General features: G+C 39.4%; 1 protein-coding gene and 1 pseudogene across 1 annotated transcript; one reads left to right on the top strand and one right to left on the bottom strand.

Moving 5' to 3' along the window:
* LOC148723663 (uncharacterized) overlaps window positions 1-18,275 on the top strand; it is a 270,515-nt pseudogene that overhangs the window by 232,147 nt on the left and 20,093 nt on the right.
* LOC111331343 (uncharacterized) lies at window positions 2,218-18,007 on the bottom strand. The gene is made up of 15 exons (XM_022936442.2): window positions 17,787-18,007; window positions 14,661-14,743; window positions 13,798-14,251; window positions 12,860-13,116; window positions 11,690-11,854; window positions 11,041-11,314; window positions 10,192-10,463; window positions 9,071-9,513; window positions 7,344-7,509; window positions 5,973-6,165; window positions 5,641-5,679; window positions 5,341-5,413; window positions 5,052-5,101; window positions 3,910-4,146; window positions 2,218-2,678 (listed from the first exon to the last, which is right to left on the bottom strand). Exons 1-15 carry the CDS (start codon window positions 17,872-17,874, stop codon window positions 2,602-2,604), a joined length of 2,871 nt encoding a protein of 956 aa, XP_022792177.2. The 5' UTR covers window positions 17,875-18,007; the 3' UTR covers window positions 2,218-2,601.

Raw genomic sequence — 18,275 nt, 5'->3', positions numbered from 1 at the left:
GTCATAATGGCCATTAATTACATTGAACAAAAACGTAACATCCCTAATGAACCTCCTATCAGATAATAGCTACAATTTCAATTAAGATAGTCTAGTACCATAATCATCATCAGACCTAGTGATCCATCTGGTAGCTCTCCGCTGAACAGCCTCCAATTTGTCAATGTTACGTTTAGTATAAGGGTTCCAATTTTCACATGAATATTCCAATAAGGGTCTCACAAGACTACAATAAAGTGTTCTCATGGTTTCGACATCATTTAAGTCCTTACAAGTCCTTTTTACCAACCCTAAAACCCAATTGGCCTTAGCAGTTATTCTATCTATATGCTGGTTCCATGAGAGACCACTAACAGTACACAATCCTAAATCTTTATAAACATTAACACATTCCAAAGGTTGACCCTCAATCTTATACTCCCCAACTAAGGGTGCCTTTTTCTTGGTTATTCGCATGATCTTACATTTCTTAGTATTAATTGTCATCTTGTTCATCTCACACCAATCTGATATTTTATCTATGTCACTTTGAAAAGAGGACAGATCTTCTTTAGTATTAATAACCCTATAAATTTTGCTATCATCAGCATATAATGCAATTGAGCTGTTCTTACTTATTACCCCTGGTAAATCATTGATGTATATTGTGAAGAATAATGGTCCCAACAAAGAACCCTGAAGGAACCAGAGCTTACGGTTAACCAATCGGAAGCCTCTCTTTTGACTACTACACGCTACACGTTCTGTCAAATAATGCCTACACCAGTTGAACAAGTCCCCGCGGACACCACATTTGTAAAGCTTGACTAAAAGAATGTCATGACGGACAAGGTCAAAGGCCTTTGAAGAGTCTATAAACACTACATCGACTTGGCCACTCTTATCCAAAACCTTGAACTAATCATGATGTACCAAGAGTAGTTGAGTAGTGCAGCTACGACCAGTGAGGAATCCGTGATGGGAATCGTGCACAAAACTGATAACTTGATTGTAAATAGCATTATACACAATTCTTTCCTAGCATTTCCCAATGATGGATAGAAGCGAAATCGGCCTCTATAATTTTCTACAGGCTAGGGTCACGATCACCATCCTTATGAATAGGTGTGACATTAGCTGATTTCCATAATTTAGGTAGACAGCCCTGTTTGAAAGATAAATTGAAAAGCATACTCAGAGGAACAGCAGATTGAAAAGGAAGAGTTGACAAAAAACTTAAATGGGACAAAAAAGAACTACTGTTGCCGGAAAAGAATATATCTGAAACTCAACACGAAACTGAAACCTCTTGAAGCAGGATGAGGATTAGAATAAATACGTCGAAAAAGGAACAGAATTTTATTTTAGACAAAAACAGAAAATTTCTAGCCTCTTGCCAGCGGAGTATTGAAACCTCAATCAAAAAAATAATGGCATATCGTTTGTTTGGGGAATATAAAACACACTGTCTGCAAAGCTGTAAAACTGCGATTTGAAAAGAAAGGCCAGAGATTTACTAAACCTAAACAGCCAGCAAGAAAGGACATGATTTTCTGTCTAAAACAACTTCGAATCGCCTGCAAAGCGAAGAAGCTACGCGTTTGCAGCAAGGCAAAACATACCAAGAGACAAACTGCAACAGACCGCAAACTCTTCAGCAATATTCCATCTTAAAGGAGAAGAATGCTCTCGAAATTACATAATTCTAAGTATATGTGAAAGTTCACAACTTACCACGTGTCAAGATTGCAAAGATAAACCCAGCCTTTCGAAATTTGACCTCATATCACAAAAGATTGGACTACACACGCTTTTATTTTGAAATTAAAACAAGAACGTCCCAGAATTCAACATGAAATGGTGGGAGCCCAAATTTTGCCGTTCAACAAAAAGCCGCTGCTCGCTTTGGTCATTGCCATCGCGCAGCAATTAGAATTGACCCGGTTCCGGCGAGTGCAGCCATGTCTGTGAACGGTCAGTTTCCTAAGCGATTTTTCTGAAGGACGGCTTCTGTAGTTGCATTTTTTGCAGATTTTTAACCAATCTTTGAAACATTTTCATTGTTTTTTGTCGTTATAAATACGTAACTTGCCGCGGATCACATGATTGTTCTCATTTTCTAAACATTACTAATGGACATTTGCCTCCTAATAAAAAGTAGTTTTCGAAGATTATGTAACAACAAAAATGATGGAAAATGGTCCAGACTCTCAAGATATCACTGGAGAGGAGTCAGTCTTTTCAAAGATTAAGTGAAAGTTTATTCAACAAGCCGAGCTGGTATTACAATTCATTCTTGCGCAATTAGCAAGTGTGATCCCGCTCTACAAAGACTTAAGACGATACTATTTACATTTTAGAAATTTTCTAACTCGATGCAGTTGAAATCGGGCTTCTTGAAACTTCCATCCAGCACTATTTGCCGTTACTTGGGCGTGAATAAATGATCTTCTTTAACTACATCAAACCATTTACCGAGCTTGGAATAGTAAGAGGCGCTTTTTCAGTGCGAAATACCTGTTAGACAGACTATGATACAGGGTTAGAACAATATTCTCTACCAAAGATTTAATACTATAGGTGTCAAAATCTGCCGCTTTGTACTAATAGAAAAAAGTTGGATCATTTTCCACAGCACTTCCACTGAGCCTTCAACTGCCAGCTGTTATTTACTTTCAACAACACTCCTTGAGCGTTCCCTAAGATATAGAAAGAATAAAAGAAAGAGGTTAACCGGAAGAAAAATATATAGGGTCCTGTAGCGTTCCCTTGGGGTAGCAATGACTGGCTCCTTGTATAGTAGTAGTTGTAGTAACACTTTATTAAAAGTGTCAAGAGCCGTCTAGCTAGGGAAAAATCCCTTATGTTCTTAAAAAGAAAAAGGCAATGCCTTTCTCCGTCTACAAATATAGATGAGGGCGCTGAAAAATTGTCAGGGAAACCGAACGAAACAATATTGCTAGAGTGTAACCTGCCATGCATTAGAATCCTATTCTGGTGCAGTAGTATTTTACGGCTGACAGTTAGAATTTTGGCCATTAAACGGCGAACAATTAGCACGAAATACAAAATTTATGGTTGATATTATCTAATGACTTACGGTTAACTGTAAATTTTTTCGACTAACGGCTAATTTTTTTTGGCCGTTATACGGCTAACAGATAACCCCATTGAGACCCTCTCCATACTGTTCTCTCTACATTTCCTTAGGAGCTGACGAGGAGAAATTGTTTAACAATTAGAAGCTTCTTTAGTTGGTGATCATTTTCTTTATTCTTGTGATTTGTATTTCTGCTTCAGGGCTGATATTCTGAGGAAAAACTAGGTCTCAGTCACTTGTAGGAGTTAAAAGATTAAAAGGCGTATAAACTGGGTTAAGCTAAGTCAATGTTGAGTCGCTTGAGTCGTTTGCGACTCTACCCATTGATGAAAAATTCATCAAATACCTCGTCTGGCTGTCTATAACGCATCTAGGTGAAAGTTACAACTTTGGTTAGAAAATAATAATTATCAAGGCAACTTCCCTTATTTAGATCATTTTTTTTTTTTTTGAAAAGTCCACTTTATTTAATTCAATTTATTTTTAATTTAATTGTAACACAGATTGAATGCTGAGAGAGAGTGGGTTTGTCAATGAGATCAACGCCATTAGGGAATTATGTCAAAGAATACATGTAAATCAACGCGAAATACAAAGCACAAGGGTTGTAGGTAGGAGTCCTATCTCAAGTTTGAGACACAGTCATTGTCATCATCAAATGTATCTCATATGCATCATCATTGCTTGCTTTTCATGGATGGAGCTCCTCAGAGACATTGCTCATTATCTGAGGGCCTAATGAATGAAATGAACTTCACTTTAACCCGGACTACTCAATCTGGAAGCCTTCGTGAAAACCACTGGTGCGAATATGGAAACAGAAGAATTACCTCCCCATATATTAGGATGCTTTCCCCTTGTCTCGGCAGGATCCCCATTGTTGGCATTTTCTTCGTTGATAGTGGTGAAGTTGAAATCTATCTCGGCCTTGTCCCAAACGGCTTGCTCTATTCCATACCAGGCCCCTTCCTTGCCTCGTTTGCGCATATACGCCCTGTTGTTACGCGCAATGCCATACAAGTCGTCTCCAGCCTTACCAATGATATATCCCACTTGTTGGTCCACAGCTAGAGAGATACATGAACAGAAAACAGTTATAAAAATGAAAGTTTACAATCTCCTAAAAAAATCGATGAATAAAGCGAAATAAAGAATAACTGGGCCTCACTTAAGTTTCTTTTTCAGACGAATAATATACTATGACGTTACACGCAGAGAAAAATTTTAAGAAAAGAAAAAAAAAGAGAGAGAGAGAAAGAGTAGGGAGAAAAAGGAAGAAACGGGAAATAACGCAAGATAGAATGAGTACTTCAAGAGGCTTTGATCAAAGCTCCAAGCACCAGAAAGAGTACACCGGGATTGTTGCAATTTTAGCACTGAATTCACACTGTTGCGGCTAGTCGACGCGCGGCCGTCGCCTGGGTTCCCATTTGGTGTCGAGGCCACTGTCACTCTCTGCATCGCTCAGTTTTTCTCGATTTTTGGTCGTAATGTTGCGTTAAGCATTGTAAAGTTTACGATGAGTTTTCTCGAAGCCTTCGTGAAGGTTTTTTGTTTAAAATTTTTGATTTTACATGGTTTGTCACTGTTCGCGGCAACACACACACTTCCACAGCAATGAGTAATATTACGACTGAGCAATGACAACAATCCGGGATTGCAGTGGTAGTTCAAGAATACTGGTGCCATACTCACAACCAATCAGACGCAAAACTAAAAGCTAAAGTTGCGACGTGGTCTCTTCTTGCATTCCTGAGCTTCCAGTCGCCTGTTTTGTTTTGTTAAAATTTCCATTGACATAGTGCAATATTAACTGTACTTTAAATAAGGTTTGTTTTACCTTGGTATTTTTTTCATCTCAGTTTGCAACAATTAATAGAAGGACTCTAAATTCATAACTAAAAGGCCAACTCATCTCCCTTTTTCTAAACTAGAGCATTATGTAGTGGAAAATAAAGCGTATCCCCTTTACCAGTCCAGGAGGAACCTTGGTCGGCTGTTGAGAAGCAACTTGACTGCAACCTAAAGTAGAAAAGGAGAAAACTGGAAAGCTCAAGGGATTCGTATTGACAGGTATGGATTGTCTAGAACGGGTTTTTCTTAGAGTTCTACCCTACGAAATAAAAGTTTAATAAGACAGCCAAACGAATAACCGATCGTTCCCAGTCTGTGGTGGATCAGACTAGCATCAAGGATAAACTGGAGTTCGACCAGAATCTTGAACTTGTAAAGAAAATGTTTTTATAGCAGACAACACTGACCTCTCGCTTGATTTCTGGCACACGTATAAAATACCAAGGTCTTCGTCTACAAGAAATCCTCTGTTATAAATCTCTAAATGGGAGAATAACAAGGAATATCAAATTTCCATTCCGGTAAAGATTCCTGTTCATTGAAAATGTGGTCTAAGGGGTCTCGCGGGTAGAAAAGATGAATAACATTGAAAGCTGGGAATGTAGAATTCCAAGGGAATCAGACATTGAAATTACCCAAGTTAAACTTTCTTTCGAGTTAAAATTTCGTCATAGGGAAACATGAAACGGGTAAGAAATAAGACACACCTTTAAGTTCTGTATTAGTTTGTTCCGGAGCACCATCACCTAAGTGGAAAAAAACAAAACTTAAACTGACCGTCAATTTCGAATGTATCCGTCGAATGCGATTCATATGACTACACAAGCGATAGATTACATTTGACGCGGAAATACACGGACAGAAGCTAACAGTAATTAAGGACCTTCCACAGTAAGGACGGTAACGCCGAGGAAGATTGATTGATTGATGGAAAAATCAATTCACTATCTTAGTTAGAATTTCGTGATTGGCTAGATGTGTTTACCGTCTCTTAACGCTCGTGAAGTTTCAAATTAAGTGGAATATTTTACTATCTTACCTGGCGACTTGAACTTAAAAGAGACTGGTACAAGTGGAGCTCCGTACACCGCTGACACACTGTAGGGGCTGTATGTCAGTTGTATCGGCGACACAGCGTAAGTATCACCCGGGGGCATGACTCCTTTTGGATCCAGCGTCCCCTCGACTGAGAACGACAAACGGTCCAAGAAATGCAGCTTCTTGTCCAGGAACTAGAAATAGATCATGCGAGGAAATCAATGACTTTCAACATTGACAGATACCGCTTTAATTGATCCCCGCGTCGCTCGTTGCAGAATGTTCATTGGTAGGGCTACCGTGAGGAAACAGATCGAGGTGCGTTGATTATACATAGTAATCTACTAGACGGTTTCTCAAATTCTGAAGGGGAGAGGGGGGAGTAGTAGCTGGAAGGAATGTTGTGACATGCGTATTTGGATTGTGTTTCATTTACGTTTGTCCGTTCGTTGACTTCGTTAATCATTTCCTGAACGGGGCCCAAGTCCAAAACCTTTCTAAGAAAACGAGTTTTATGGTAATTGGTTTAAACCGGGGGTTAACACGAGATCGTATAGCCTGATCGACCAGGTGAGGGTAGTCCTGAGAAGGCCTGGGTGGTTGATAGAGGTGACTGACGTTTCGACAACCTGAGCGGAAGTCATTGTAGGAGTCAAGCGAAGGGTTGTTGTTAGTCGTGTGTTATAATTTTGGTTCGTGTAAAGTGATTGGTCAGGGTTAGATCAGCCGTAATTTTATTGACTATAAGACTCAAGTGGCGTACGTCAGTGGTGATTGGTCAGTTTCAATGCGTCGGTAATGTTAGGTCCTACTGTTCGGTTTGTTTGTGGTGTAAATGTCGTGAATAAGTAGTTTGTAAGATGCCACACAAGCTTCTCTAGCCCTAAAAACAGAGGTTTTGCGTATCTCTAAAATCGTTTATGTCAGTCTTGTTTATTGTTCGTTCTCCCAGTCATCAAGTGATTGTCCTGTTCGTCAGTTATTCTGTTCTTTGCAGGCCATCCAATCATTTTTCTTGGATTCTTAGTACCCAAGGTTCTTCACAGCCTGATTAACTTGGTCCTGCTGTCTGTCTGCTTTTCCTTCCGTAATTCAGTCAATTAATGTACGTCGTGTCAGTCTTCCTTTCGGTCGGTTTATCTGTGTGTCCACTTGCCTCTGCACGTGTCTCTATCCATTTATCCATGGGTCTGTGTATCAGTTCGTTTGTCTGTCTGTCTGTCGGCCGGCCTGTGTCTATCTGTATATCTGTTCGTCAGTCTTGCCTACCTACAAGTATACCCTCCACCACTGGTTTTTTTATTATTATTATTTTGACACTCTCGTGGCATGCTTTCGAATTAAAAATATTTTTATCTATTAAGCTACTCACGCTAAACTTGGGGCCTTGTTGGGTTTCGTCGTAGCTAATTCCAGAACTGTAATTTTCTTTCGAATAGCTAACATAAGGTGGCAGCATCCAGAACACTTTAACATTTTCTGCATATTGCTGTGAGTCTTCATGATGAGACACTATTCCACGGAAATAAACTTTAGAGCTGAAAGCAATTCAGAAATTTTGAATCATCTTGTCCATTCATAAGTCAACCACATTAAAAGTCAATGTAGACCAAGGTTTGATTTTCTTTTTGAAATCAAGAGCGCCGTTTGATACAAGCGAAAAGGTAGATTTTCATTTCTGATGATACAGTGTTCGCTACGTACAGGAGAAAAATCTCCACAAAATTTTATGCGAATAGTCTGAATAGCTTTGACTTTCCTGTCAAGCTAAGGTAAGTTTTTTTGCTTGCTTATAAGAAAAAGCTCGATAAAATCCCCCATTACAGTCTCGAAGCTGGCAGGGTCCGAAGATCATGTATACCTTCGTTAACAGATTAATCTGGGCGAAGGTGAACTTTTTCCAACGAAGTAAGATGAACTGAAATACGACGTGCCGATTTATCGAGTGGGACTGGAGGGCCGAACGAGGAAATATTTGGTTCGAGGTCGTGAATTACAGACCGTGCGCAGCGATCTGGGCCGGGTTGTTCAAAGCTGGATTAAGATAACCCAGGGTTACTTCATATATTCATTGTAACCCAGGGTTAGTCTGAGATTTGATTTCAGATCTAAAAGCTCTAAAAGAAAATTCAGTTTAATTCCACTTGTCTACAATTTGATGATTGAATTTCCTAGAAAGAATTAGGAAAATTATCCCAAAACGGCTTTTGACCAGAGAAATTTAGAAACCTAGATTAAAATTTAACCCTGGGTTAGTGCTAATCGGCCTTTGAACAACTGGGCCCCTGATTTGCACTTAGTGTAGAATAGTGTTGGCGCCAGAGCGTTGTCCCATGGGGTCTGAGGACCAATCCCCCCCTCATACTGTCATTTCTGCTTTACTGATTTAATATTTCATTTCTGCTTCTTGTATATTTATTGAATCTTTTGTTGAGCCTAATTTTATTTAAGCTGTTTTAGTGTCCACACACTGGCCGCCGAGACTAGCTCTGCTATTTGCGGGTAGTGCGTCATTATGCTAAGTGTCATGTCATGTCTGATTACGATAAAGTTGAAGTTGAAGTTTGAAAGTTGGTTTCAAAGGACAATTGATAGCATAACAAGCGACCGATCGATCTTGGAATCATTACAGCCGGGTCATTTAAATTCACGAAAGAAACGCATCATTTTCCAGAACAACCGACTGCCCTAAAGCGAGCGACTGACCGTTCTAGAAAATATTTCAATCTACACCTTTGGTGAAAGAACAGCAACTTAATTATTATTCAAATTCACAAATCAATTAGCATTTCATCTTATGATCTGACCACCGCTCTTCTGATTCATTTTTTCAATAAAAGCGCGGGGGGGGGGGGTGGGGGCGCACGGGTACTACCTGATAGTAGCTTATAATGTTCGGTGGAACCCCTCCAGTACTTTTAAACCAGATTGGATACACATTGGATACATTATCAGTTTAACGTCAATCAGAGCGGAAGTGGAACATTTGCTTGCGCGGTACGATTTTTTGCTTATTATACAAGCAGCGAAAATAACAAAAGCTACATACTAAAGATCAGAAGAAAAACTCTTACCACATAAATCAGTCATCTAAATTACCTTTTATCCAAAGTTGTCGAATCTTTGCAAGTCAAATTTGAATTTGGCAGAACGCAAGAAGCTTCAACCTGTAATATTGGTCTTCTGTCTTGAGGGACATCAGCAATGAGCGCCACATCACCAATCCACATCATGCGTTTGCCACCTCGCACCCCAACCCCTACCCAGTGCTTGGAGCCATTTGTCACGTTGGCGTGGTCGTTCACAACGATTTCAAACTCAATCTCGATCTTATTTTCGGGAGCGTCTAAGTCCCCGGCAATATTCGCGACCTCACCGAAATCGATCGAACCACGGTCGTGAAGCTTCGGGTCTCCAACGGTTGAGTTGAGAACTGCCTTCACGTTGCTAAGGTTGTTGTTGTTTGCGATATTATTCCCCACACTTTTGACTTCAAGTGAAACCAAAGACATGATTGAGGTCCCGTTCACAGGGAGGATGACCTGCAACAGTATAACAGATTCTCTTGGCATTGCGGTAGAGAATGGCGAGTGATGAAGAGTGTCGTGGGCTAACAATACCTCATCGTAGGCTGTCGTCACCGAAAGAAAAAGCGGTGAGCGCACTAACTAAAATGGGTGATTAAGGTTAGAAAGCAAGACCAAGGGTGACTAGGAAGGACGGCCATCGATCCCAGTCTTCCAGTCTTTTTACTTGCTCAATGTAGAATTACTTTCTTCCCTCAGTTCTACGAATCAATTTCTTTGATGCGCTCCAGAAAACTTATCATAGTGAGTTGGTATAGATGCCTCTCAGCGCAGGTTTGTGCGTGACCATAACTGGATAGTTTATGTGTTTGTCTAATTATGTTTTTGGATATTCCAAATGCCCTGAGTGGATAGAATGTTAGTGAAAAGCTTCATTTCAGCTAGTAAGAAAGAGAAGCCATTGTAACGTTTTGTCAAGGAAAAAAATCAATGTGACCACGGTGAATCAGTGTGGGACGGTCTCTTATTACTATCAGCATTAATCTCAACATGGATGGCGTTAATCCTTATCAGAACTTTTGCTTGACTCTGTCTTGAATAAAGTCAGAATGCTAAAAGTCGTTGCTTCTTCCAGAATTAAGGTGTTATAGAAATGTTTCTCTCATTAACAGCTTAAACTAAGGGATCATTTACCTCTACTTTCAAAGTGGATTTCATTTTTCTCATCAGGATGGTGAACTTGAATTTGGCGCGGCCACCAATGCGTATCTGATTAGATGAGTTGCTCAGTTTCAAAGAGAAGCCTGGGACCCCGGCCACGTAAGCTGGCGAAGGTTGGTGACTGGTATTGAGCTTTTCAACTCCTCTCATGTTCTCGTATTTAAGCTGCATGAAAATGTCCAGGGTCTCCAGAGGAGAGATTTTGTCACTGACTTCCAGGTCAAGTTTTCCGGTAATCTCCTGGCCTAAAAGACGTGGGTGTTAACTAAACTAACCGCAACCATGCAATATACAATATGAGACCTGTCGTGCCTATTGTGTTATTTGCGCATAGCTTTACTTTTTGTAGGGTTGTGCTATTGAGAATTTCAGCTGCGCGTGACTATTAGAAATATATCGCGTCTCCTGGATTATTGATGTTACGTGTCAAATGATCTCTATTTAGAGAGAGTTCGTTAAGCGCGAAGTTCGCGAATAAAATATGGTTTTCTTGGACGTACGTGTTAAACAAATTTCGCCAAGGGTCTCGGAGAGTTTCTACGTTCAACTCATATTATTGGAGTGTACTTGGAAGTCTTTACAAGACGCTGTTTAGAAACACCACATTCGTCGATGATTAGAACACCTTCCACTTGGTTTACCTCCTACAATTCTAGTTGAAGATCTGCCCATTATTCAAAAATAGTGAGCGCGCACCTCAATTCTTTCAATATAATAAAGTTGGAAGAAATAGAGCACCGAAAATTTATTAATGATATCAAAAAACTGTAATTCTGAAACACTGTAATCAACTGACTTCGACCTTTTATTTTTTTTACAAACCTTGTTGAAGGATCAAGAAGGTGTCTCCACTCGAATGAAAGTCATCTATTCTGGTCAGTGGTAAGCTCGTGTTTGCTGACTCATTGTAGTAGACACTTTGTAAAATTTTCAGAGTGTTGGAATGGAATGATATTCGCACGTTTTTGGCGTCTTCGTAAGACGTGTTCTCCATGTGTTTCACAACCCAGGTAACGGACAGTTTGTCTCCGATCAGGTATCGATTGCTGGTAGTGTCGTTGATGGTTGTGAATTCGGCCGTTAACGATGGCTCACTCTGCTCGTGGAAGTTACGATGGGGAAAAGAGAAACGCTACTATCAATAACTTAGAGAGTCGCTAAAGAAAATATTTTTCTTGTATTTTGTCAAGAAAAAAGTAGCTAGACATCGAGATGAACTCTTTCCCAACTAATTTCATATATTACAGATATGGTATAGGGCATGTTTTTAAATGGCTAGTAGCGCCCGTGAGCAAGATGAAGCGAATCTTGTGTTTTCAAAGGCCAACTGAGCAGACAAATTTTGATCCCAGTCCATTAAAACTCGAAAAAAAGAACTTGGCCAATGTCCAGCCATCTTGACCTCACGCTTGGCCAATAGCGCATACATATTACCAGCTATTCTAAAAAAATACATTTTGTACTTACGCACCTTGTACACAAACAGAGCCTCTTGTCCAACCCACAGCATCTGATATCCACTGCGCATGCCTGCGCCTACCCAATGTTTAGAGTTATTGGCCAGCTGGGGACGATCTCTTATGGTCACATTGAAATCTATAACGATTTTGTTCTTGGACGCATCGTTGCCGGTGACCTTCAAGGAGACAGGTGGTAGAGCGGAGGTTAATAGAGTTTTAAACGTAATCTGGGGTTACTGTGGTTTTGTATTAATAAGCTTTGTGGCTTTTCGGGAATAAAGTATTTTGCTACCGTCTTTCGTCAAAAAACTAAAATCCATTTTTTTCTAAGACTTTCAATCAAGACGACGTCCGTTCCTTTAAATTAGTTTGTGTAAAATGTCGTCGTTTCAATGCTTTTAATTCTTGTACATGTTAAACAACTGTTTCTCTTATTCTTTTTTTTTTTTAGCATGGGAGCTTGTAAGTGGGTTTGGTTTCAATTTTGTCTGCTTTTGGGGGATAGGGTAAGGTAATTTACCTTGTAAGGGACAACCTTGTCCTATTGTAAATTTACCTGCCGTTGGCAAATTGTTAAAAAAAATAAATAAAATAAATACCTTCTCAGCCAATCAGTGTCAAAAAGCAATTATGACTTGGCCATTCAAATTTCCCGCGAGTTCTCATTATCTCTCTGAGTTATTTTCCTTGAAATGTGCTCCAAACGGAAGTAAGATGCACACGAGCGCTACTTCGAGAAAGGTGTAAAAAAGCGAATACTCTTGGAGCCCGAACTGGAAACGCACGATCGTCACTGGCTTAACGGTTCGAAAACGGTTTTTGCTTAAAAGGTCAGAAAAATTCATCCCTAATTACCTCATTTGTTCTCGTCGACCTCGTCAGAGAGTGGGAAATTACGTGTACAGAGAGGACTTAAACTAGTTAATGCTTATTTGTGAGCTGAAAATTTCAATTTGTAATTGAACGTAGGTGGTATTTACAACAAAACTTTAAAAATATATATTTCAGACGTGAGATTCTTTAGCTAGGTATGCTATTTTGGAAACTATTCGCATCAGGCTCAGTGAATATTGTTGAATAGTCTCCCCCGGCGAAGTCGAGGGGATTATTTAGCGATATTCACTAAACCTGAGGCGACCAATTGTTAAATTTCTATCTCATAGAAAGTCTTTTTCACTTACAGTTAAATTACCAAAATCTAGAACAGCGCGGTCGTCAAAAGGCACTTCCTCGCTGGAGTCATACGAAGCTGTAGGATGTGGGACAATTTGTCCAGCTGTAGTTTTAATGTTGGTTCCAACGTCCTTGACCTGTACATTGTGCAGCTCCATGAAGGAGAAGTCGTTGATGTTGGTCGTTATCTCGACGAGCAGGGAAAAGTCCAGATTGGGCATGGTAATGGTCATGCTATAACCTGTCGTATTGCCCACCCACAAGTCTGCAAGTCATTTCAAAAGAAAACATTAGGTCTGTAGGTAGTTGTATTGGAGGGAAAGATCTGCAAGACGAACGATAGGGCTGAACTTTGCGATATATTGAGCCACAAATCTACAAATTCACATGTTTCCTGGGCAGGTAAATTCATCAAATCAGTCGGTCAAATGTATCTGATAAAGAGTCTGAGGACATTTTTCAAAATGAAAGCAGAGCAAAATGTATATTTATATTTGGTATACACTCGATTGCAAAAACGTTGACACCTGGAAGGCATGACTCATGAACGAAGAGACCCTATGGACTCATGGGAATATGAGCATAGTTACACCATCAATGCTTCATTACATTACTTTCATTATTCCTTACATACTTTGTTTTTGACAATTCTTTTCTTTCAGGATAGCATGGATGGCTTCTATCGTTTACCAAGTGTAACTCATGTACACGTGTACCCACAAAGCAGTCAGGTCATTGCCTACGTCTTTTTAGGGTCAACGTTTTTGCAATCAAGTATATACCTCATAGGTTTTTTTCCGTGTGGCATGTACTTAAAACCGTCGATGATTCATCCCAATGTCGGTGAAAGTTGTTCACCTCTACTTCGGTGAATAGTGATTCAGTAAAGTGAACTATCTTGCACAGTCAATTCACGAATCTCTGAGGGAAAACCAGTGATACTTACACGAATAGTCAATCCTTGACAGCGACACAGTCGGAAAAACAGCATATAGGGTTGGTTGAGAGGAGGCCGGGCCATAGTGGTAATTACTACCACTGCCGCCGTTACCTGTGACTAACACAGAGAAGAAGAGATTCGCCAAAGGTTGAATCGAGCTTTTAACAGTAGCGTTGAAAGCGACGGACACCGTTTCTGCACTTGCTAACCCTGAAATGTCGAAAGAAATTGCACTTGAATTGTACGCGGCCCCCGTGACACCTCCGACCAGAGAGTTCTGCTCAGGTTCCAGAAACTGGGACCAAAGAACGACTTTAAGTTGGCTTTTAAGGTCAGCAGTTACTGATTGGTTGTGAGTCAGGTTAAGGGTGAACTGAATCTTGTCGCCTGTGTTGTAATAGGTGATATTGTGGATCACTGGGCTGAAGTCTGCTTTGAGTGACTTGGAGACAGACGAAGGCTGAAAAACATGAGTGATAATTATAGGTGAAAAGTTAATTTTTTGTTTCCCGTTTTAGAGTTACCATCAGTTGTGAAGTTAAACTACTAATTAAAGATCCCAACCTTTCGACTGCTCTGCTGCCAGTCTTTTAAACAACATGATCATTTTTATTTTCAAAATTCAAGTTAAACGTTTTAATTTTGGACTATTTCAGTGCAGATCTTTTAACTTGTGCATGGTCAATAATCCCGATATTTTTTTTTCTTAGAAGGAACAATTACTGCAAACTTGTATTTGTATGAATAAGCATCTTCTCATTCAAATACCATGATCCAGGCGCCATGAGCTCATGGATATGGCGTTATAGAAATCTCTCGTTATTACTAAAGATACGATTGTCACTTTTATAAGAATTATTATTATTTACATATGATATGGCCCGTCTAACAATATGATGCATTTCGCCATCATCATTACAGTCTTCTTGGAATCCGCTGCTGCAAGCTGCATCTATGAAACAATTTCAAAAAAGAATAACTCTGTTGAGTTAATGATTAAAATAATACCTCTTAGCCTAATTCGAAAAGGGAGAGGAAAAGAAAAACGAACTGCTTGATAATGACTAAGTGTGTTGTCATTAACACTATATTTTATGGAAAATTTTACACGGGAGTAATTAAGGTGGGGCAGGGGGAGGCAAGGGGAAAGGGGAAAGCAGGGAAGCGCATTCAATGGGAACCATTAAAAACACCTGCACATTTTATAAGTGAATTGCCGTGAGCCAAATATAGACTGAAGTCAATCTCTTAACATTAAACTTATCGAAGCTTTGACGATTTATTTTTATCCTCGTCAATCGAAAGAGACAAAGGTATCGATGAAAGTTCACTCGCCAGCCATTTGCCTGAGCCGAGTCAAGTTTTCCCCATGGTGAGACATCCTCGCTCATGAATATGGAGACCAGTCAGTATCTATGGTCCAAAGGTGGGAGGGAGGGGGCTCGAAGGATTTTAGGGGGGGATCACATGGTTTTCAAGGGGAATGGAAGGGGTATTAGTCGTTACCAGTAGAGTTTTTCGGGGGAACTATAGAAAGTTGAATCCCAATTACCTGCCAGTGAGGGAGGTCATAATAATTTTACAGAAACTAATGGAGGATCAGGTAATTTTCTCACGACACGACCAAAATCCTTTAACCCCCCTTCCCCCCCCCTCCCCTCCCTGCCCCCAGGTGATAAAAAAAATATAGTTATCGGTCAATAAATGGGCTCATTTAGAAGTACTTCATGAAAAGGATTGATTTTTATTTATTACCTCTGTTTATCCTTTTAATTTGAGATGAAAACCATTACCTGGGAACCACTATTGACTCAACGGAGCATGACTACTTTAACTTAAACAGCCTCATTCCTATGGCAACCTAAATTAATAGTAGAACAGTAGCTGAGGAGGAGGAGTTCTGACACCATGTAAAAATGATGTGGAGATACTTTGTACTAATTTGAAAGAGAAAAAATCAGTCTAAGGGATTAAAATCACCTGCCAAACCTTTCAAGATAATTTCCCCAAAGTGACCCGCATGTTCCGTTATCGAGGGACATTTTGACAAGAGAGTACATTAAGGCAAACATTGAAACAAACATTTGAAACTGGTAAGGTTTTGCCAATCGGCGCAGAAATTCTCACCAACCGGGTTTATACTCCCATATAAGAATTGAAAGTCTTTTTTCACACCTATTATTAACAAATCCCTTTGGAAAATTTCTCTGTCTCATTTACGTTACATTGTAAGCTGAAATTTGAACATGACTTAGCAGAATTTTAGCTAGGCCTGATAAATATCCTTTCTTCTTTCTCAAGTTAGAGTCGTTGTAATTTTCATGGCTAATCCGAACAGCAAAGTCCCCATCCTCTTTTTGTCTCTGAAATAGTTTATTGTTTCTTGACTATAGAGACAAATAGCTATTTTACTTTATTCCAAGGTAAAATTAGTAATTTTGCCCATCCTCATGACGAAATGTTGTCGGCGTAGAAAAGCATGGCGTCCACAAATTTCTCTCCATGTAATTCTCATTTCAGGCAAACGCAGTCTTTCAGAGTTTGATTCCACCATGTTCATTACTCGGCCGTTTTCGGTTAATTACGACGATTTTTAAGTCACGTCTATCAGAACTTTAAGCGTTTTCAAAAAAGCTGCACAGAACCAAATATTAGCATCGAAAAAATATATACCAGCTAATCTCGGTTCTAGAGAGGATTTGAACAACGTTCTGTTGCGAATTAAGCATACTGTAATCGCAACCTTCTTCTTAGTTTATTTAGACAGAGTTCATGACCGACAGGGAAAGACACCCATTTCAAAACCCCCGCTGATTGACTAAGATAAATGGCATCGAAAAAATCATACAAAATATGGAGCTTTACATGCAGGAAAAGAAAGGGCCTATGAATCCCGAACATATTCGCGAACGCTAGTAGTGTTGAAGGGAGCTCGTCAATTCACACTATTTTATGATTTCTTCAAACTTTACATTACAAACGCTGATCTGTCTATCAGTAAAGATATCTGATGATAGTGGCTTACAGAAGAACATGGCTATTTAAGTTTATTTCAAAGCCAAGTATCATAAAATACGGGAAACTTTCATCAATATGATTTGGTTCCGCTTGAAAATTTTCAATCAACCAATTTCTTTTGTGTATAAAGGTGTCGCAAGGCAGTCCTCTGTTTTAAGAAAATTGCCATATTATACTCATACAGAATAAATGAGATTGTTAATCTTTTAGCATCAGATTCAGTCTCAAGCTAGCTTTTCAGAGACTGCATAAACGTAATCTTTTCGGATTTAAAAATATACTACACACCGGGGACTCTTCGCCTTTCGCTCGTTAATAATGTATAACAACGGAAAATTATACTAAGTCACGGGCGATTATGCAGTATTTCCCCCTCCTCCGAAATTAGCGCTGCACGTCGACTAGAAACCTTAAAAACTGAGATACAAACTTCGCGAAATGCTTGTGCTTTTTTAGAAACGATATTTCATCACGGAAGAAGTAGCGTCTTTTGGAAACGAAGATTTCATGCTGGTGGTATGGAATATTCCTTCATTTTCTAAGGAAGCTAAATATTTTTCAATCGTAAAACAAAAACATCTGTTGGATGTATAATAAAAAATTCGACAAGGCTTATTCTTGTTCCAGACTTCTGATAACGGAAAATTAAAATTTCATGTTGAATTCAAAAAGTTTTGTCAGAGAAACTAGTTATATATAGGACTCGCAGTTCAGCGTCTAAGAAATTTTTCAGACTCGCTTCTGAAGTAGATCGTTCGCCAACGGACCAAGATTTATTACATCGCAATCTTTTTCGTATTTTCTTTGACCGTAATTCGTAATTTCTGGATTGTTGTAGCAATAAAAAACCGGCGAGAAATGGCATCTGCGGCTGTAAAATTTCGATAAATTGCGGTCAAGGATTAATACAAAATTTCCCTAATGTCCATCGAGGATTAAGCATAGATACAAAAACAGAATTATCCTTTTATACTTACATGCGATAGGTCTTCCGGTGAAGAATAGAGTCAAGAAACAAGAAAAAAGGAGATAAATTCCCCAGATCGAGAAGATACCCGCAATCATCTTTAGTTAAGTTCTGAGAAAAAGCGCGTTTTAAACCATGAAGAAAATTTTCTCGAAATATATTACACTTCCACCTGTCCACTGCTCTAGCGGACAGATCTTCGCTTGGAGAGATGTTCAAGGCTTGAGTTGTAAGAAGGCTGTCTTTGGCCTCCTATTGGGTGAATCTGACACTTGGCACTAACTATAAATTTGAATTTCAAAGGAGAGTCAACAACAGATATGCAAATCCCCTGGCCGTTCACGCTTGTATAAACAAACTGAAAAAAATTCGGCGATATTCAGGAAATTGTTCAGTTTCATCTTTTGGTTCTTAAAGTACAACGAAAAAATGACCGATTCTTTTTACAGTAGCTTTGAATGAAACTCGTGAAACGGAGTTCTACCAATACAGCTGCATA

This window comes from Stylophora pistillata, chromosome 9, assembly GCF_964205215.1.
Source record: "Stylophora pistillata chromosome 9, jaStyPist1.2, whole genome shotgun sequence".
NCBI classification, from domain to species: Eukaryota; Metazoa; Cnidaria; class Anthozoa; order Scleractinia; family Pocilloporidae; genus Stylophora; species Stylophora pistillata.
This window is presented reverse-complemented; position numbering and strand designations above follow the sequence as displayed.